The sequence below is a fragment of the Megachile rotundata genome, chromosome 12 (genome assembly GCF_050947335.1).
Source record: "Megachile rotundata isolate GNS110a chromosome 12, iyMegRotu1, whole genome shotgun sequence".
NCBI lineage: Eukaryota > Metazoa > Arthropoda > Insecta > Hymenoptera > Megachilidae > Megachile > Megachile rotundata.
Window position 1 is genome coordinate 11,199,992 of NC_134994.1, and position 23,027 is coordinate 11,223,018.

Genomic DNA, 23,027 nt, shown 5'->3' on the forward strand with positions numbered 1-23,027 from the left:
ACTTCGCAACACTTCGCTTACTTATTCACAACAACCAAGTTAAGCTCGAAGCTCGTTCGAGTCTGCGTTTAAGTCGAAACACCTCGGTGAATCCGCCGGATGGAGATAATCGGCGCAAGAATCGTGAAGCCGCGAGTTAACGTCGCGTTTTCTCGCCGGACCGGCTAATAATACTGAATTAATTACACCATGCTTTTCATCGTAAATCCTTACTCGTCATGTTCTACAATAAATATATTATTAAAACTGCTCGTTAATTATATAATAAAATATTTCAAGAATTATTCATAAGCACGCAATTACATTATTCAATGTAATTTTCAGAACACACAAACTTTAACACTAAATCTACCAGCATATAATGTGTACTTAATTTGAAATTAAAAATGAAGTTAAAAGATAAATAAGCAAACGAAACATAAATTAGTACACACATTTATTTTTTATCTCGATGAAATTCTGATTTCAAGAAATGTACTTTAAGAAAATGTGTAGCTTGTAACAAGAAACTTGTGGAGCGGACATTTAACCGGTGTAGTAGTTAACTTTGACTATGTTCTTAGCCACAATAGATAAATAGATAAATTTTCAACAAAGTTCATATAATAAACGTTACAATATATTATGCAAGAATTTTCTGTATGTCCACATTTTCTGTATAGTAACATTATCTGTGTTTATAAAATTTTACAGTCTTGCAATTGAGGATTAAAAATAATTTGACTAAATCGCACACAGCTGTCCACCCGATTGACGGTACACCCGGTGAAGTCCGCGAAAAATGCATTAATAATACCGATAACGAAGAGTGGTCGGTGAAATTTCGTGACGGGCATTAACTGACACGCGGGCTGTATGGAGGGCCGTTGAGACATCTAGCAGGAGAGGAGATCCGAGCGGAAAGTCAGAGTTGCGAACTATGCGAGCGACGTGTAGGTGCCTGGAGGTGTACGTCAGATGCAAATCATGCTGACTAATTTCCTGGAAAACTAACGAATCCCTGCCGGGTGCAGGCCAGATATCCGGAACGCTCTCTCGTAACCGCGTACCGATAATTCGAAATTAGCAAATTAATTAATTCCTCTGTCGGAATTATTATTCGAACGATATTCAATTGGCGAGCGTTAACGAGAGCGTATCGATCGTAAGGCGAATAAACTTTTCTTACAAGGTGCACTTGATTGTTCAAAAATAATCTCTGATCCAAAGATCAGAGGTCATTTAGATCATTTATTAGGGGAAAGTTAAAATTAACGACGGAAATTCTTAAATGTTGATCTATAATATTTTTAAAGCAGGAATAGCCAATTAATTACGTTGTTTGAATGGAATTTCACAAATTCCCTAACTACTGAAATTACGCGATCTGCAAATATTCTCTGGGATTATTTTGGGATCGAAAATTGCGTCGAGAACACATGGAGGGTTACGGGTCCTCTTTCAGAGGGGTGGTATTTCCCGTAATGTCAGAGCATGGCATTTCTCTGACCTTTCGACTGCTTCCGTTTTAAGTTCTATTTTGACCGATATCAGAATGTCGTGCATTGTTTGAAGGAACAGAGACGATTGTCGGATTAATCAGGCTGGTCATGTTCTTGTCGAGTTTAAAATATAATTCGCCATTAAGAATAGAATTTTTTACGTGTAGCCGTATCGCGAATAAGAATAAAGGAGTGGACATGGAGCAAAGGTTGGCAACTAAGGCATGATCCCTGACTATCGAGCGAAGCCGATTACTGCTTAAAGATACGTCGAAAGTATACTTTCTTTCGTGGTCGAAGGTAACGTGCAACCCTTAAGGCGAACCATTGGTTAGGGGTCGAAGCGGTTGACCGTAGGTAAAGCGGAAACGGATGTGGCCGTTGGGTCACGCGATCTCCACGAGTCGAGCATAAAACACCTGAGTTGTTTAATCATACGCTCCTAAGCCGAGTCGTACATCGTAAACTCGTAAGGGTAGTTTTCCTTCTCTTCTGCTCTCGTTTCTCTTCTCCCCGATCGCTCTCTTTCACTTACGCGATCTCTCTAATCGAGATCTACGCCCCGGACAAGGGTACTCTGTTTATCAATTAACAGGTATGTTCCATCGAGGGCACCGTGTCGATAAAACCCATCGAGCCGAGATTTTTATTCAATGATTTACGAGTGGCGGAGTCATGAATAGACTGTGTTCATTATTTATGGCATAACGAGGGGTGGTACAATGGATCTGTGCGTACGGAAAAATTGAAATAAACGATTACACGATATGAGAGCGTATCTTTCCGAATAGATTCTAGAAAAGCTATGTTATTCGAGAGTCAATTACACATTTTCTTACTGCGAGCTTTCCCTTACAAAACGTCCCATGATGAACGGACGAGTGGCAATTACGGCTGTCTAAAGGTCTCAGACAGAAGACACTCGAGGCTCTTCGACTTACCAGCCAGTCGTCGAAACTTAAAGCCTGTCATCTATCTATGAAAGCGGCAGAAGTTATTGTCGAGCTGGTGTGGATTTCTCCCTCGCCCGAGCATAGTCCATTGTTCGTGCTTATATTGTACTTAGGCATTACGAGTTAGCCCGGTTTAATTGTTATTGTTCCCCGTGGCGCTTATCGAACACGCTGCTCTGTTGCATTCCCACGCGAGTCATCGCCGAGCCCGGTAATTACTCGAAAATCATTAAACTTTCACGGCCACGGAGAAGGCAACGACGTCCATCATCGATAGAAACGTTTCCGGATAATCTTTCCACGCCCGGCGAGAACACGATCAACGATCTCAACGGGTTATGACTATATCCGCCACTACCCCTCGCCGTGCGTGCGTTTCGATGTTTCGCAGGACGTCGGCAAATCTGCACGATGCAAAGTTAACTCTCGCGTTACGAATTCACGCTCTTCAAGGAGGGTGAAAGAGTGGGTAGGCGGATAGGAAGGTCGTGCAGAGTGGAAAGAGGCGAGATTCGCGTAGAAGGGAGCGGCCATTTTGTTTCCGGTGTCCCGGGACCACTTCCGGTCACCGTCACGCAGTTCTGCGTCGCGAAGTGCCCTCGAGCTCCTGAGATCTCCTTCCACGATTATATTCAAATTAAATGCGGGAGTCTGACCGGTAATATACTGCCGCCAATTTAGCTACAACCCCCCGGAGGGTGGTTCGCCTTACCTCGTTCGCTAACCATCCGACTTTAATGCCCTGGAAGAATCCTACGAATCGTCGCTGCTATCTGTTCTAAGGTCCTCTAACAAAAATCATACTACAGGTTGCTTCACAACACCCTCTTACATCCACGATATTTTCTATCATTGGACTAAATAGGGAGAATGACTTAACCTCACTAATTACGTCAATGTATACAATGTTACTTCTCAAGGATAGTGAAAGAATAATCTGTACCTTTAACCCCTTTCCGTACTTTGACGACTTTCACTCGTGACGCACTTACAGCTCGAATGTGACAAACCTTACTGAAATTTTGAATACTCTTCAACTTGAAATTTATGTCCAGTTATTAGTTACATTATCAAGGATACCTGAATATAAAATAGTTACATTTTAAGTTTCTTTGTTCGTTTTAATGTTATAAGCCTGAGTTAGTCTTGACTGACGCATCTGTTAAATAAATGGCACGGGAAGGGGTTAAAGGAATGAAGTTTGAATAATTTTCTTGTACTCTTGCATTTCTTGCTATGGCGTTTCGTAGCTGTTTTTATGAATGAGTCTGTAGTTGTTGACTGATAACGGAGCCGATTTCACCCCCCGCCGTAAAATATGATAGATCGAAAGCGGACATCGGTAATCGTACACCAAAGACATCGATCAGAGAGCGAAATTTCGATAACGGAGGAAAAACAACACCGGTCGGACTTTTGTGATCGGCAATAAACGCGCGACAGACAAGGAATTCGCTTCCGGTTTTCGATGCAAAGCTCGGTCGCGTATCGCGTTCAAGCGCCGCTGCATCCGAACAGTAGGGTTTCAGTTGCACCATTTTCAATGGTGATAATCCGACGTATCGAGGGCCTCCGTTGCACGAACCGAACCAGCTTTGTCACCGGATAACCTAGACTCGCATTGCCGGCTCCGGTAGCGACAACGATATACACCCACCCCCTCTGATTGCCACACCACCCACACCCCTCTCTCCGCGCGATCGCTGCTCCTATTCCTCCTCCTGTTCCACCCCTTTTCGCTAACCCGTTTCATCCCCTTCGTCGAAACTGCCTTCGAAAGCGACTCCGAGCGCGCACGCTCCTCGCCGATTCAACGCGATACACAAACTCCCCGGTAATAGACGTTCCGACGCGATTATAAATGAAACGCGTGACACGTGGGATCGAATTACTTGAACGATCGACGGATTCCGCGATGGCCGACGCGCGGGAAATCGAACTCGAAACTGTAATTCTTTATGCTATGTATTTTGCAAAAAATTGAATTCTGTAAATTGACACTTCGGTGACGGGTGTCGCTTTAATTCTTTATTCGTAGAGTTTGCAAATTTTATTGATATGCAATCTGAAGTGGAAGGTGCCAATACTTTAGGGCTCTCACACTGAAGGACTTTCAATCAATACACAATATTACGAATATTTCAGTAGTGTTAATAAATGTTGATCACGTGTCATTAATGACAATGAGTATTAGCCGTATTTATGTCTAAAGGTCTCCCAGGTGCAATAACGCTGAAAGCCTTGAAATATTGATGATGAAATTTGCCTGAAGTTCATAATACACATTGAAAAGTGATAATTTTGGACCATGAGACCTAACAGCTTCATAAAATATAAACATGAAAAATTAAAATTATAAAACATGCAAAGGGTAATACACGAACGTGAAAGTATTGAAAGGGTTAAACGGTTTCCGGTGACGGATCAAATGGATGATGGTTGATAGCCAAGACCGTGACACGATAGTGCGTCGCGACGTCCGCTTACACGTGTATTCTTCTGTGTTACAGCACACAAACACCCCGGCCACGCACACGGTAATCTGAACCAAAAACTCTCGTGAGTTTAATTGAACGCGATAACCGATACAAATTGAACAGTGCGGTCAAATGGCAACAGGTTCGGTAGAGGCTACGTAGCCAAACCCGAAGATACCAAATAAAAGGTTATGATGATCCGGTCAAACGAAGGAAAAAGAGGAAAACTCGTTTCGTACGAACCATGGAATATTAAACTGGGAGATCAATTTTTTCATTGGAGCTGAAGGAAAACCAGAAAAATTCCAGAAATGTCTGACATTCGGTAAATAGGACGATTACCCTGTTATTGTGATTATAGTATCGGATCAACTATGTGTCACCAAAATTTGTGATAATTGTAAACGCGATTATCAATCGATCTGTCATCAGGTTTTATCTTACAGTTTAACGTGAAAGTCGATATTTTTGCAATTTATTAAAATTCACACGACACGGACGTAAAATGAAAGATTTGACAGCGATAAAAAATTCGTTCGATCGGGAAATTAATCGGTGATCAGAGTTCCAAGAAACTCTTTGCACGAAACATTAATCGATCGTCCAGCTCGTGAAACGTGGCACATTTCACGCAGCCGGCACGGATTGTTCACCGACGGTGCTTTTGGAGCTAACAATACCGCAATGCACAGGTTGGCCTAATAAAACTATGATCGCCGGATAAAACAGTGCAGTGCATGCTGGTAATTAGCGGTATACATAAATCATTGGCAACGTAGCACGTAAATGCATACATAGAGAGAGCGGTAACGTGTACTCGGCGCCCACACCGTCACCCATTTACAAAACCCTCGCACCCTTCGGCGTCGATGGTCGGCCAAACGAGACAGACCGTGCGTACGTATTGTGCAACCTCGCTACGCAACATTGCAAACTTGCACCGCGTTGAATCTTTGCTTTTGTTGTATCAACGTCAATTTCAGACGCAAAAATGAGTGACGCGTTCCTACGTAACCGTGCAAACAAAAGAGATTGCTGCAATTAACCCTCGAACGTCAAGGGCTGGGTCAACGCATTGGCGTAACTAACGTTCACTAATTTTTATATTTTTTAATATTCGTGTTTTTAGATTCTTTGATTTTTTGGCAATTGCTAAATGTAATTATGCAATTTTTTATGTTTTCAAATTTGTAAATTTCAGTTCTCAATTTTCCAAATTCTCAAAATTCAAACCCTTCAAATTTCCAAAACCTCAAATTTCCAACTCCTCAAATTTCCAAATTCTCAAATTTCCAATCTCTCAAATTTCCAAACTCTCAAATTTCCAATCTCTCAAATTTCCAAACTCTCAAGTTTCCAATCTCTCAAATTTCCAAACTCTCAAATTTCCAACCCCTCAAATTTCCAAATTCTCAAATTTTCAAACCCTCAAATTTCCATACCCTCAAATTTCCAACCCCTCAAATTTCCAAAACCTCAAATTTCCAACCCCTCAAATTTCCAAATTCTCAAATTTCCAAATTCTCAAATTTCCAATCTCTCAAATTTCCAAACTCTCAAATTTCCAATCTCTCAAATTTCCAAACTCTCAAATTTCCAACCCCTCAAATTCCCAAACTCTCAAATTTGCAATCCCCCAAATTTCCAAATTCTCAAATTTCCAAATTCTCAAATTTCCAAATTCTCAAATTTCCAACCCCTCAAATTTCCAAACCCTCAAATTTCTAAACCCTCAAATTCCCATATCCCCAAGTTCCCAAACCCTAAAATCCCCAAATCTCTAAATTTCCACTCACACTAACTTGACATACCAAAAAAATCCAGTAAACCATAAAAAAATTTTAATTAAATTTAACCTCTAAATGAGCAAAAATAAAAAGATCCAAAAGAAACGAGAGACAAATAAGAAGATCAGAAAATTGAAATTTAATTTGGAATTCAACTGCGAGACGGTCGAGACAGGTGGACAACGGTCGGCTAAAAAAGGAGAACAAAAAGCGATTTCGTTTATCGGAAAGAGTTAGACGAGATGGCTCTTATAACGTCATAATTAATTCGCAGTTGCTGGCGGTACCCGGTGTCTAGACCTAAGCCTCGGGATTTTTGAAGCGCTCTCATGCAAAGTGATGACTTAATCTCCGGTTTAAGGGGCCTTGTTAGAAAATGGACGTAGCTAAGCTTCGCATGGCTTAAACGGGGCATTAAACTCGTCTCGTATAAGGCGTACACATGGTCTATATCACTCTGACAAGTTGCGATTAGTTCTCCCCGGCTAATGTCAGCTTACCGCTTTTAACGACGCCTCGCGTTTTCTGCCCATTTTAATATTTGATCGCGTGACCGATTCTTATGTTACTTCCAACTGAAAGGATTTATTGCAACAAAATTGTAATTGAACACTCAGCGAAGGTGAACGAAAATATAATATTACCTCTTGTAAAGAATATCATTCTGATTGATATATTAAACTGAAGTAAAAATTGCAACATATGATGTTACGTAGTAACATATGATGTTGAATGAAAGACCATAAGTCAAATACTTGAACGAGTCATTGTAAAAATTGGTAGTAACATATGATGTTGAATGAAAGACCATAAGTCAAATACTTGAACGAGTCATAGTAAAAATTGGTAGCAACATATGATGTTGAATGAAAGACCATAAGTCAAATACTTGAACGAGTCATAGTAAAAATTGATAGTAACAACACATGATGTTGAATGAAAGACTATAAGTAAAATACTTGAACAAGTCATAGATCAATGCATACTTGAAGTACAAACTCTTGGACATTACAAACATTAAGTGAAATATAATTTTATTTAGTAAATCCCTAGGAGTCACTATGACATCTCTTCATAAAGTATTCTTCATAGAACAAATATTTTTCAAGGAATTTTCGAACAGTTCATTAAATGGATTTAATATCCATTTGGAAGATGGATTTAAGACATGAACCTTATATGTATTTTAAACGAATCAAAATTGTCCTTGTGTACATTGCAGGGTGCCGGTGACGTGTCCTGGAGTCGTGTTCATGATAGGAGAAAATCTGGAAATTAGTGAGGCAGAAGCGATAGTTTTGCGCGGAACAATAGGTATAAATTACGTTGCCGTCAATTGAAGCGGCGATATTAGCCGGTTGCAATGTTCTCGCGGCGGATATGACCGCGAGCAAAAGTAGCGAACTCGCGAGCGCATGCATGCGTGGCGGTGCGTGCGTGCGGTATGAAGCGCGCACGACAGAATAATTAACGAAACATCAAATTCCGTTAAACGCGGGAAATTAATCGAGCAAACACGAAATTAGCTGAAGCGGACGGCAGATACGCGAGTGTACGGCCGCACACGTTCCTCTCGTTATATACACATGGCCGTTGATCGCACAGACACGCGTATTTGCGTTACGTGGCCGCCGATAAAACGATACCGAAATTGCCGCACCGCGGCGAATGTCGTTATAGAAATTAATGCGATTTCCCTCGGGCTATTTACCTACCACCCCCGTCCGCCCACCCCCAACCCGTTTAGATTTACTATAACCATAATCGAAATATAATCGAGTGTATCCGCGACGCGTGACACGATCCGCCATCGCGAAATTTCTTTCGATCCTGTAAACCGGCAAGGTACGTCGTAACCGCGCCGTGTTTTACAAACATCATTTGTTTTCGTGCCGCGACATGCGTATACACAAGTATAAACAACGAGCTGCATGCCGCGAAATGTAATTTTTTCGCCGTGCATGACTTGGCATGAGCCGAGGCAATTATGAAAAACACCGAGGTTTTGCCAACCATCGCGTGAACACGTGTTTGAGCAACAAAATAGCCTTTTTCAAACGATTTCACGTGCGCCGGATTTACTCCGACAATTATTTACGGAAAATCTGGAATAAGGAACATTAATACGTTCTGTCTGAGTACACTCGATAAAACAACGATTAAATATTTCCATATTTTTTTGTTTGTCGTATATTGTAATGGTGGGTATCCATTTTATGAGGATGGCAAATATTAGGATCTCTGACGAAAGGGTGTGCAAAATGATGATTTCTAAATTGCTATCTAAAAGTGGTGTCTGAAAGTGAGGTTATAAGGAGTATGACCATAGGAGAAGTTTAGATATAATAAAAATGGTAAATGTTATTAGGATCTTTGACAAAAGGACTAGGATACAAAATGGTGATTTCTAAATTGCTGTCTAAAAGTGGTAAATAAAAGTGAGGTTATAAGGGGTATGAGCATAGGAGAAGTTTAGATATAATAAAAATGATAAATGTTATTACGATCTCTGACAAAAGAACTAGGATACAAAATGGTGATTTCTAAATTGCTGTCTAAAAGTGGTAAATAAAAATGACGTCATAAGGGGTATGACCATAGGAGAAGTTTAGATATAATAAGGATGGTGAATGTTATTAGATTTTTTACAGAAGGACTAGGGTACAAAATGATGATTTCTAAATTGCTATCTAAAAGTGGAGTCTAAAAGTGAGATTATAAGGGGTATGGCCATAGGAGAGGTTTAGATATAATAAAAATGCTAAATGTTATTAGGATTTTTGACAAAAGGACTAGGATACAAAATGGTGATTTCTAAATTGCTGTCTAAAAGTGGTAAATAAAAGTGAGGTTATAAGGGGTATGACCATAGGAGAAATTTAGATATAATAAATATAGTAAATGTTATTAGGATCTTTGACATAAGAACTAGGATACAAAATGGTGGTTTCTAAATTGTTGTCTAAAAGTGGTGTCTAAAAGTGAGGTTATAAGAGATATGACCATAGGAGAAGTTTTGATATAATAAGGATGGTGAATGTTATTAGATTTTTCACAGAAGGACTAAGGTACAAAATGATGGTTTCTAAATTGCTATCTAAAAGTGAGGTTATGAGGGGTATGACCATAGGAGAAGTTTAGATATAATAAGTATGGTAAATGTTATTAAGATCTTTGACAAAAGGACTAGGCTACAAAATGATGATTTCTAAATTGCTATCTAAAAGTGAGGTTATGAGGGATATGACGATAAAGAAGCAATAATGCAGATTAGTTGATGAAAATATGCGTTTAATAGCCCGATAATATCGTGCGAAATATACGTTCGGGCGTTAAGCGAATTCCTCGAAAAAGCAACGAGACCTCGGATGGAGCCGTGGTCGAATCGGATACGAGAGGCCAATAAATAATGAGAGCGCGAGAGAATCGGCGGTGCTCGCGCGTGACCGTCGATAAAATAATAATTACCAGCGACAATGCACCCGGTACAAATTGCCCGTTAATTTTTGCCGATAAACATTCGTAAGCCCGCGCGTAGAAGCGAAAACCGTATGCACACGACGCGTAAATAATGGGGAAAATACGATCGCGGAAAAGCGCGTGTTTCTCCGCGCGTACACCGTTTCACTCTTCGTCCATGTGCGTCCCCGTGCATAAAGCGGTCGTACTGGTGGAGGTTAGCCTCGGCGTAAATATCGCTAGACAATAATTTCGGATGGTTATTAGCGATAATAAAATACCAATTTATCGAACGCCCTCCCGCTTCGACCTCCGCGATTTATAATCTGCGCACCCGATGCTTCGTCACGAGCTTCCGATGAAACGATGCATCGTTGTTGATACACGGAAAAATGCGTTTTGTTCGCGTTCGAGGAATCGTGCATCGTTGGAATGTCAAAGATAAGCCTGACACGAGGGAACAACGTGTCTGTCTCGAGCAGGACAGCAATGAAACTAAGGCGCAATCTGAAGCCCGTTCCTGCGTGACACATTGGTTTCTGAGTTACACAGCGTCTGTGCCAGACACCCCGTATCTAGTGGGTTGCAACGGAGTTAGACGACTCGGTATAATATCACTTGTCACGTCCAACGTCAGTTCGGAAACCTAGACTATTCGGTTGCTATATACAGTTTCAGTAATGTTATCGTCCTAGACAGCTCGTCCGGTCGGCTTGTTTAAGCTGGTCATAAAGGAGACGATATTCGTGCCGTCGATGCTGTTTCCATCCATGTTTACCTAATTAAACGCAAATTACCTGGCAGATCTGCTAAATTTTTTACACAGGCAAAAAAATTATACTCGTTTAGGTTAAATTGATCAGGTTTGCAAAGTTAAAGGTTTGAAGAATTCAAAATGTAACAATTTTTCTTCTTGAAAAATCCTAGTACACCACCCTTTCAACACCACAATAAATATTCGATACAACTATCAAGTTATCATCTGAAACTCGTGCCAAAGAGCAGAACGATAATAGATCGTTTAGCTTTCAAAAAGTTTCCCAGATCGCAACGTAAACCCAGAAGGTTCAGGTCCCGTCCAGTGCATCAATTTCAACTTTACTCAGCATCTCCCCGTTTTTTAGAAGACGCATTTTCTTCCACTTAACTTTCCCGGGCGATAAGGGCAAGCCTGACGTCGTCGACGAGAGAGGAACAGGGGTTGAGACGCGTGCAAAGTAAAGTTGTTCTTTAGTTCGTTAGGTCGAGGGAGCCTGCTTTCAGCTTTACTTATGAGATTCGAAGGTGAAAAGATAACCTGCGAGCATTATTCACGGCTGGAAAGAAGCTGACGTAGATGCGTTACACTTGAAGAATTGGCTGCTGACTACGAACGATTCGATCTACCCTTCTTTTCATACAGTTACAAATTTTTAGTTTATTTGATTTTTATCGGATTTTTTAATTATTTTATCGTTTAGATTTAGCGTAGGAATCTTTTTAAGGACATTGGACATTGTAACTTCGATGTAAACTGAATTTAGCGAATATTTTACAATATTTCAAGTATTAACACTAAACCTACCAACATATAACGTGTACTTAATTTGAAATTAAAAATGAAGTTAAAAAATAAACCAACAAACGACGAAACATAAATTGGTGCACACATTTATTCTTTATCTTGATGAAAATTAATGTTAATTTTAACGAATGTAATTTAACAAAATGTGCACATTATAATAAAAAACTTACGGAGCGGTCATTTGACCGGTTTGGTAGTTTTAGTGTTAAATGTCTTGTTTACTGGTCTTCCACAATCAGTCAATATAATATGAACTTTTAGAAGAGAAATTTCAAGTAAAATATGATGACAAAAAATGAAATCATACAATCATAAAATCTTGCAACCCAAAAGTCACCCCTCAAGTACTTGCCAGAACTGTATGAAAAAAATTTGTGTTCATGTTGAAGTTAAATAAAATAAATTTGTAGAAGTAATATTATAAAGAAAGTATTGTTTGGATGATACATAGATGAACGGTTTTCTCACGGTGGCCATTGTCATTACGATCTCGTTAAAGAGAAAGTTTTGCACAGCTCATCACGAGGGTAAAAGAGGATGCCCAAGGGCCAGTCGGTGGATGGGCTTCTGTTCGAGGGTACAGGATGGATTCGAACTCCCAAGGGTGAAATGGCTCATTCCGACGCACTTATCCGGCGCACGCCGTAGATAACCATAGATTAATGGGGCTGAGAGACTGGAAAGGCGACGGAAAGAGACACGCGAGGCATCGTCGAAGAAAGAAGACGGAACGGAATGAAGGACCAAAGGGCAAAAGCGAGCAAAAGACGTGTGTCACGGCAAAGAGGAAAGAAGAAAGGTGATCTATAAGAGAGGGTGTTATACCTTACTCGGCGTCCTCGGCTGATTTATTGTTTATTGAGAAATATGGCCGTTGCCTCGCTCCTAGGAATTAACCCCCTTCGTCTTTTCGTTCGAGTGACGTTCAATATATACGAAAAATACCACGAAAGGCCTTTATCTTTCATAATTCTGATCGATCGATGAAGTTTTCACCAATTATTGGATAATACTGTATTAATACTCGAGCATAGACAGTCTTTGAAACTCCGCCAGCTTTACGCCAAGTTGATGGACTTTGCTTAATGCAAAGCCGACCCACAGAAAGGATTAGGCTAGCTAAGCTCGCTAGCAGAACTCTCTCTCTCTCTCGTGCTGCGTCTCCCCTTTAGGATATTCAGGATATTCAGTTATCAAGTGCTACCGGTCAGAAGGAGCCACTGTCAGAAGTCAAACAAGCTGCCCTAAGCGAGATAAGGCTGTCAGTCGAACTGGCTTATCGCATAAAGGGACACGGTTTTTACAAAACTACGGAACTTGGTAAACTAACAGTCTTGTTAACTGGAATTTAGATACGCGCGATCGGCCATAACGTTTCGCGCTATGATAATAAAGGGTAGTTCCGCACACATTATAACCAGGGCCAAGAAGTTTGCAGCGGGATCCAACTTCGAACAAGATTTGGTAATTAAACCGTGGCCTCGTGCAACTTTGAATTATGCGTGTTCACGGTCCTGCGCCGGGTAACTCTTCAGGGACCAATTTGTTGATTAAGCCTTCGAAGTATCTTGCCTTCTAATTTCGACCAGTTTAGCTATTTCGAACATTTTTTTACTTCGTTTAATCCGCTCCGTTTGACGATGCGGTTCCAACGGAATCTATCAAGCTTACGAGAATAAACGACGCGAGCAAAGTCGTCTCGATGAGTTTTACCCGCTTAAATCGTCTCTTGGATCTCTTTAATTGTGAGCTTAATTTTAGGGTTTACATTCATAACCCTTCCACGGATAGGGCTCGTATTATTCTGCCGTGGGGTGCAATTTATTAAATCCGTTCCGGAATACGCTCAATTCGTATAATACGCCGGAGATTTACTGCTCGTGTGGCTGGCAAGAAAAATAGATAACACGGGAAAAAGGTTGGAACGTAAGATTTGGAAATTTGGGAATTTTGGGGTTTGGGAACTTGGAGTCTCAGGATTTAAAAATTTGAGGATTTGGGAGTTTGGGAATTTTAGAGTTTGGAAGCTTGGGGATCTCAAGGTTCAAAAATTTGGGAATTTTAGGGTTTGGAAGCTTGGAGTCTCAGGATTTAAAAATTTCAGGATTTGGGAGTTTGGGAATTTCAGGGTTTGGAAGCTTGAGGATCTCAAGATTTAAAAATTTAGGAATTTTAGGGTTTGGAAGCTTGGAGATCTCAAGATTTTAAAATTTAAGGATTTGAAAATTTGGGAATTTCAGGGTTTGGAAGCTAGGGGGTTTCAAGATTTAAAAATTTGGGAATTTTAGGGTTTGGAAGCTTGGGGATTTCAAGATTTTTAAATTTAAGGATTTGGAAATTTGGGAATTTCAGGGTTTGGAAGCTTGAGGATTTCAAGATTTACTAAAAATTTGAGGATTTGGAAATTTGAGAATTTTAAGGTTTGGAAGCTTGGAGTCTCAGCATTTAAAAGCTTGAGAACTTGCAAAATTGAGAATTTAGCAAAATAAAAATTGGAGCTTGAAAAGTTTAGGAAATTCAAATTTGAGACCTCAGAACCGCAAACACTTAAAAACTAATAAATTAAAAAATTGTATCAATCATAAATTCAAAAATTAGAAATCGTAAAAATTCAAGATCCGAAAGTTAAAAGATCTTTTCACGGAAGATTTGAACTTCCCGCCAAATAAATACGAAAAAAAGTGAATCCCGAAAAGCAATTTGGCGTCGAGTTTGATTCCCAGCGTAGCGCCGCGGCCGGTTCGGGTAAATGACTCGGGCGGACACTGCTTTGAAATTGATTTTAACGACAGAATTAACATCGAAACAATCTGCAGTTTCCGGTAGAATTACGCGGACGATTTGGATATTTTCCAGACCGAATTACAGGAACGTCAACGCCATCGTTGGTATCCCTGTCATCCGCAGCGGTCCGCCGATGCATCGAGGGCAGCAGCGTGCTCTCTTTCGAGCGTAAAATTGAATCAGCGCTTTTTAAACATCCCGCACACTTACTTCCGCCCATTTTGTCCGTGTGTATCGTTGCATTTGATATGAAAACGCGACTCGTTTGCGCGTCACTTGATCCCACGCAACATTCCCAATCAGAATTCACTGTGAAATCGACGAGTTCCAATTTATACTCTTATCTCACGTTCTTTTGGTCAAAGCTGAAATGCATTCGCTTTATCCTCCTGTTCCAATATTGTAGGCTGTTTGTTCATGAAATTATTCGTTTAAAATTATTATTCATTCATGACATTACCGAATATGAATTTTGATAAATGAAACGTAAACACGACATTGTATTCCGAACACAGAATTTGTGTTCATATATGTTTTCTTACCATAGTTTTATAAAAGTGGGTAAATTTTTAAGTCTAGTAACATGGTTAATGAAGGACGAAGATGTACCTTTCTAGCAAATTATTCTAAAATTTGATGCTGCACGAGAGATAAAAGTTAATGTCCGTATTTTAATATACGTCAATATTGAATAACTTAGATTAATATTTAAAGGAACATTTTGAAGTACGGATAAGAGGAGTTCTAAACTGAATACAAAATATCGAAAGGCATTGTTATACGATGGAAACGGAAGTTCGACAATGGCCGCCGGTAGTACAAGCAGTCCGATAACTTCGATATTCGATACACGGCAGGTTTTGATGTTAGAAGTTGGACTTTCGGCTACATAGGTCGATAGAGCTACTTAATGACTAGAACTTAAGCACCGTAATTCATGATTAACCCTGTTGCCCTCCGTGACTGGACAGCTCGTAGAGCAAAGCGACTTAGCCACGGTCTTCCACTTCCGGTACAGCCACTCGAATACGCTCGCCCGGCCCATTCAAATTAGCCGGAGTTTATCCGGAATTATGGAGTACTTCTCGACGATGCTCGTCGACAAACACAAGTACGTGCTCACGAGCCGATCGATTATCGTTGCCATAACTGGCAGATCCCCTCGATATATACCACGATTAAGTTCTCGGCCACTGCCAAAAACTGTTTCGTCAATTTCCAACCGGTTCGCGTTTTGCTCGGTCATCACGCGCGAAACGATGAAATGGAAAAAAAAGAACAGAGGAGAACGAAAAAATCGATCGATCGCAACCAGGCCAGTGTCCAGATAGCCGGCGTGCATCCGGTGCTTCTGTGTGCGTTCATGCGAACGTATTATAGTTCGTTGCCGTTAACTGGCAATTATGCAGAGTGGGAGCTTAGCCTTTCGAAATGGGCATCGATCGTGACGACCATCCATACGATTATTCCAGCCGTATCCAGCCAATACGCTTCCGTGAAACTGAGAGATAATCGTGCCGCGTCGAATCGGGACCGCGAATCCTCCTCCTCCTTTTTGAACCGTTACCGAAATGTTCCGACGCGTATTAAGCGCTTCCTTCCAGAGGAACATCCTCATTACCATACGACCCCTTGATTAATTTGATCTAACTAAGAGCTGTTTCTTTTTACCAAAGTTCACCATCTTGCGAGAGCTCGTGATCTTGCTAGACTATCTTTCAAGATTTTTGTAATGAAATAGTTCTGTAAATCCTTAGACCTCATGTCCAATTTTAACTCCTGTGCTCCAGCATTCTATAGACTCGAATTCAGAAAAAATTCTATAACTTTGAAGTTCTGAAGTCTGTCTTCCAACGAAGTCTAAAATGGTGGTCAGTAGATCGGTATATAGTTGTAGTATAGCAGGACGAACAGTAGATGGAGAGTCATAGATTGACGAGTTTGGTTAGAAGTCGAGCGTCAATTTCGAGAGATGAGAGCCCGCCAGGCTTTTCTCGCAGTCACCGATGTCGCGGCTGATTCTGGAGAACTGATAAGTACCTGCTCGAGGCGAACGGTAGATTTATTACCGTGCTTGTCGGTTAACCTCTCGCTAGCATCGTTGCTCCCCGTTCTATCATTTGCTTCCACCCCTCGTTGCCGACCCTCTCTCGTTTTCTTAGTACGATTTCTTGCCCTCGTCTTGTTCCGCGAACGATTCGTACACCCCCTTCTCTCGACCAAAATTCGACTTCCGTTTTATTGGCGGAAATAATCTTTGATGTGATTGCGCTTTGCCTTGGAACTTTTTCTGTACGAGGGCGAGCGGTCGATCGATTCGCGATACGAACAGCCGATTGAACTCGAACACCGCCAGCCACTCTGCGTCCGCATATTTACGATAACGTGTTCGTTTCTTATTTTTTTTTCTCCCTCTCCTCGCCTCGTTACATATTAATGCGAGCTCGCATTAGCATAACAGCGAACAATATCGGGCGAAGAAAGAACGGTATATAAATAAAGCGGTAAGCCGTTTCGAGGGTACGAAATAAGAGAAAAGGAATAAAGATAATTTTCTACGGCGCGGAACGAAGAGTGATGCGTCGCGATTGTTCGATAAGACACGGTATTATAAGTCGCGGAAGGAAAGCGTGTCGCGTAGAAATATCGGAGTTTCATCCAGGCCGCTTCAACCCCTTCGCTTGGCGAACCAACAAAGCCGCCTTCCTAAAGGTATCAACGACCCATCGCTGTCTTAATTTCCTTCGTAATCTGGGTTATTAATATAGCTTTGGGGTCGCTGGCGCGTAATTTCACGCCGCATAGAAATTAATAGAAAGACGAATGCTCCCTTCGACCGCTTTACGGACCGACACTCGTACAGAATAGCAAATGAACCCAACACTCTCTACACTTTTAATTCGAATAAATCACTGCGTCATAGACACGTCGTAGGAATTTTTATAACTTTCAAATAAATTATCAGAAACAAGTACTTCATCAAAACACAACTCGCAACGTCAGAACTCGAAACATTCAGTATACCTATACCAGTTTATAGTCTATACTAGTTTCTAACGATTCATACTAGAAATTCCTTTAAAAAATGCTGTATAATGAAAAGTTTAATAATCCTGAGATGTCCTATTGTTCGAGGAAAGCCCACTAATTCTTGGAACCGAACTTACCCCTCGATCGACGTCGATGGGACACGTGACATGACATAGAGGCCGCGAACGTTTCCACGTCACCGTTCGTATATGTACGGTCGGACAATGAGCCGTGGTTCGAGACGTCGAGTTGTGTATTATCGAGTGGCATTCCGACGCGCCTCTGCACCGACATTTAGATAGCGGCGTCAACTGTCTACGGGGGTAAATCTGTCTTGGAAGCAAAGGCAAAGCGCACTTCCCCTCAGCGAGCGGCGACGCCGAGCCCTCGCTACCGAACCGAGCGAATTCACTTCTGATCGAATTAGCGCGTCACAGTTCCCTGATACCCCGACAGTCTGAATTAATTAACAGGAGAACGTGCTAGGTAAGCAGCCATTATCGAAATAAAGCGAACAGATATGACACGCTGTCACGGCCGTGGATAGACTCGTTTTTTACCGCTGATTAACCGAACATGCGTCTGAAAATATCAAGCGCTATTTCGAACCTTACGGAAATGGAGGATAGATGCATTTTTAATAGGATTTTGGTATTTGGCTCATAAATTTAACCTTTTCGAGGATACTTGCGCTAATCATTTTTAAATTCATCGCCCAAACATATGTATCATTATTACATACATGTGTATGTATATCATATGTATCATTATCATTGCTTTTGTAAAAGTTTCTTTATTTATGATGTGTGGTACAGTATTTTACTTAAAACTTTATCAGCATACGACACCAAAAAATTAAGTTATCTGAAGAAGTTAGATGATCACGATTTAATCTGGCAACTGAAGACAACAAGTACCATTTTGAGGCATCTAAACTCTGAGTAGGTGCAAACGCGGAGGGTGTATCTTAGTATCATAACTCGCCGGTGAATAATAAAAGCATTTCCTTTTTTTCTGGAAGGGGCAGTACATCGAGTACATACGGGCATTGCGTATTCAGCGGATGTGCTGGCCCGTGTTGAGATCCTGTTTGAGTTTTATGTCGGGATTTCTGTCGAGTGGTTTATACCGGCGCTTATGTAAATTCAGACGTGATTTTTTTCACGACCTACCCGGCCACCTGCACGAATACGCAAAAGCATTTGTGGCAAAGTCAATCGTCATCACTGTTCTCCAAATAAAATAACAATCGCACATAAAAATGACAAACGAAAAAGAATAAATTTTCTGACATTCGAAGCTATAAAATTCTGGTTTCAGTAAACGTAGAACGCTTTCCAATACGCGTCTCGTTATTAAGGGACTGGAAGGATGATTTAGCGTCATCAAAAATGAATTGAGATAGCATCTGTTCGTGTTCGTAACTGACGTTGGGCGTTCGATTTTCCATTCCTTTAATTCCGCGATTCCGGAACGGTGAAAGCGGAGAAGACAGGTTTAAGGGTGATACGAGAGAAAGGGGAGAAAGGAGCGATCGGAACATCTAGCATGGACCGCCATAAAAAGCAATGCTCCACCGTAACGGGGTACGATAAGTGGCATGGCGCGAAGTAAAATCGATCCCGGGGGCAGTCTCGGATCGTGGGCCATAAAAAGGGAACATTAGAGCGAGGAAGATGAACAGGACATAGAAAGAGACGATAGGGACGAGATCATGGCATAATGGTGTTGTGATTTCCCAGCTAGATACGCGATACAGATTGCGTCGGTGCAGCGTTAAACGCTTAGGGCATTAGTGACGTTAAATGGCAGCCGTAACGTCGGCAATGGCGCGAAGAGACGCTCGCGCGAAGAGTTTCGGCGGTGGCCATTAACGTGCGGGAAAATCGGAAAACGACAATGGCGAAAGGGTTGTTGCGCAAACCGTTGAACGTCCTCGGCGTCGCGACTTTGAACGCTGCTAAGTCGAGAGGAAGCCTCCGAGATTCGTCGGCAAACAGAGCAAGTTGTCGAGGCCGGAGGGTGAGAAACCCCAAACGGCAACACTTTGGCGGTAGTCAAGACCAGAAGATGGGAAGGTGGTGCAACGTGGAGGCTGTAGGGAATAAATTTTGTACTTGATCGCTACCGAGTCCCTACCGGGAGAGAAGAGCTACAGAAAGCGTCTATATTCTTGGTAGTTGCTGCTGCTCCTACTCAATTTGCATCAAACTATGGAGAGACAACCACCCCCGACGTTCCACCCTCCCAGAGCCACCGCTCTAGCACCTGATGGAGCTGTACACCCACCCCCGGTCTACAGTCGAGACTAACGCGTTTAGCAGAGACTCGAACCCCTAATCAGATCTTCCGACGACGCCGGGGGTTTCTAAGGTGCTGCTAAGTGTGAAGTTAATGGAGTCAAGTCGTTGCTTCTTCGTCCCATACCGTTAGACGGTACACCACTATTACAATTCTTAAATAATCCTCCCATCGTTATTAAAATCCTTCATTAAAATTTCTATCTTTTATAATCATTATGAACATCGGCCATCAGCAATTCCAAAATACTAATTCTAATAAAACATCAAATGTCTTGAAACACCAGAATGTAGCATACTCATCAAGAACGTCATCCACCGCATGTATAAAATTGAAAGATCTCGTGAACGCTCCCTGAAATAATAAAGATGGACGCAGTTTTATGATTTCGAGAATAAATCGCGGGAACGAGCTCGTTATATCGCGGTCGATACGAAGTATGTATAACACTCGGAGAGCGATGTTCACGGCACCTGACGAGAATTTCAAATCGTCGCGTATACTGACAAAACGATTTTCGAGTCCCTCGTGTGGATCCAGCGGATTGTGCTCGTTGGATGCCAGCCACCCTTATGATCCTCGTTTCGGAGGCTCTTTAGCATTTCCGGCGTATCGTCCTTTATGCGGGCAGGCATGCGCCCGGTTCGTGCAAAAAAATTGACTTTTAAGCCGGCAATAAAAAACGAGAAACGCGAAATCTTTGATTTTTAGAGCCGCCCCTCAAACCGGCGACAGTTGGCCGATGCGTATAACCCTCGCGGCAACCTTATTTCTCTTATATCGCAAACCAAGCACGTTCGTACTTCGCCACCATTTCGAGATCTACGTGTGTGTATATTGCTGCGTGTACCGCGTCGGATCATCGGGAAATCCTGGCGATTTCATACGTCGAATTTTAAGGAGCATTATTTCGCCACCCCGAGAAGAATGTTCGTAAGGGGTTGAAAGGTGGAGCGTACGAATTACACTCGGAGGCAGTTTGGCGAGTGGTTAAAGATTCGATTCCGGTATTCAGGGAGGATGGAAAAGAAGGTTAGAACGGAAATGGAGTCGCTGGTAATCCAGGTACGATGTAGCGTCTGCGAATCGAGTGGAAATTTACATTTAAAGGGCCTCGAAGACACTTCGGAATGGTACAGGACCGGTAACGCTGCCTGTTTTTATTTTCCGCAATTTCCTCGGCCGACCGGAACGGAAAACGGTCTTAAAAGGAATTAGCACGCTTTACTACTCCGCCTGTCTTCAACAACCCTTAGCTCGAGTTTCTTCAAACCATTTGCCACTTTTCAGACGCACCGATTACTGCGATACAATGATACCTTTTCTCGTTCTGTTCGCAGATTCTGTATAGGCGACAAGTTTTATCTGTGCGAGAACAAAATTCTGTGCGAGTACGACTACGAGGAGAGACTGGTCTTCGCGAACATGGCGCTGCATCCACCACACACCGCTACGTTGGCGCACATCAAGAGACATTTGACCCATCTCCAGCCACAGGTAATCGCGTTCCACAATAATTTGTTCAAAAAGTTTGATAGAAATAAAATTGCAAATATAATTGTACGCAATGGTCGACGACTCGTTGAAAGGTAAGGATATCGCGTTGACCAGGTCGCTTTGAATCTTGCAAAGGTCAGGACGATATCGGATGTTCAGAAGGCTGAAAACTCCTCAAGACGTAACCCCTTAAGGTGGGTTAAAGTGGCAGGTCGCTCGTCCTGACCCTCTCGACAACAAAGGACTCCCTCGAGGCTTCAGCTATGCTTTAGCAGCCCGCCATCGTCTTACGAGTTAGGATATCGCGTGTCCTTATTAATTAAGCTCGCCCGTTAAGCAAGCCTCATCGCATACCGTAACGATCCGTCCTCTTCAGCGGCGATGGAACGTGCGAAAGAATGTACTCTTTGAACAGAAGGATTTGCCAGCGTCTTAAGTGGAATTACTTCAAGCATTTTCAAATCCCGATCAAATATCTGAAACACGTTGTTAGTTGATTGACGCTTGAAAATTCTGATAAGATACTCGAAAAGAGTTGTACGAGAATCCGCTGCATCAGGTTTGCAGCAAGCTCTTTACAAGCCGGAATTATGAACTCGTCGCGTTAAGCCGTTTGAGTTTCTTGATTATCTTAAGGCAACAGCCGTGCTTCGGAACAATATCTTAAGCCCTTGCTGTACCCAGGACCTGGTCCCTGTCTGACCCAACGTGGATCCGATCTACTTAATCCGACCCACGTCTTGCAAGGATGTTTACGTCCTTTTGCATGCTCGCGTCACGTACCATAATTTACCAAGTGCAATATTTACCGATCGGCTTCTGTACTGTACAGTCTGCAGATTTAACGAATTAATTGGTTCGGGCAATTAGAGCTTCAGAAAATTTCAAGAATGTACAAATAGACATATGATATATGTAGATTCATTCATATACTGAATTACATATGACAGACTAGACAATTCTCTCACTTAAATATGGTATACATCAGTAAGTTTCATGAGCAACCAAAAACATTCACATTTCATAAAAATTGCAAAGAGATTAAAGCTGTTTGCAAGTTCGTTATTTGAATAAATAATGTGAGTGACCACCGTAAATCGATAGCTCTCAGGTTTAATCCCCGCCTATCGGTCGAACGATTCGCATAATTGTTCGCAACTGTCGTTAAGGAAGTTTCAAGACAAACTTTTAAGACCGGTCGAAGAGCCTAGATTGCCGGGGCACACGCTCGAATTGTACGCATGCACAGAATAACGAGGTCCCCGGTCTGATGATATCAGCCTCGGCACCGTGTACTACTTATAATATGCAAATTTCCTCCCCTTAACCGTCCTGCCAGCGAGCTGCGTGTAATTCAGGGGTTGCTAACCCTTGCGACTCTATTTCTGCGCCACGTAAGTGTTCATGTTCTTGCGCGGCTGCCTTCTGCGTGCCGGTCCGCTTCCGTACTCTCGGTTCGCACGTTCTCAGCGTGCGTGAGTGTTTAGTTCAATTAATATCAGTTTGCGCGGACTAGAAACGTGACGAGTGTGACCTGGCGGAATCCGGAGGTAGAAAGAAAAAGAAAGGCGACGCGACAGGCGGGAAATCCTGACGGTGAAACGGAATCGAAAGAAATATCGCTTGACACTTTATGTGGCGATCGTACGATTTTACTGTCACGCAATGGAAACGGTGATGGTCTAATGCTGGGA

General features: G+C 41.9%; 1 protein-coding gene across 2 annotated transcripts in view; it reads left to right on the forward strand.

Annotated features, from left to right (window-relative positions):
- LOC100876425 (LIM domain only protein 3) overlaps positions 1 to 23,027 on the forward strand; it is a 190,215-nt gene that overhangs the window by 159,740 nt on the left and 7,448 nt on the right. For both annotated transcript variants that reach the window (XM_076537986.1, XM_003702279.3), the window contains exon 5: positions 21,177 to 21,333. In XM_076537986.1, the coding sequence (XP_076394101.1) occupies positions 21,177 to 21,333 (157 nt within the window). The remainder of the gene's footprint in view (positions 1 to 21,176; positions 21,334 to 23,027) is intronic.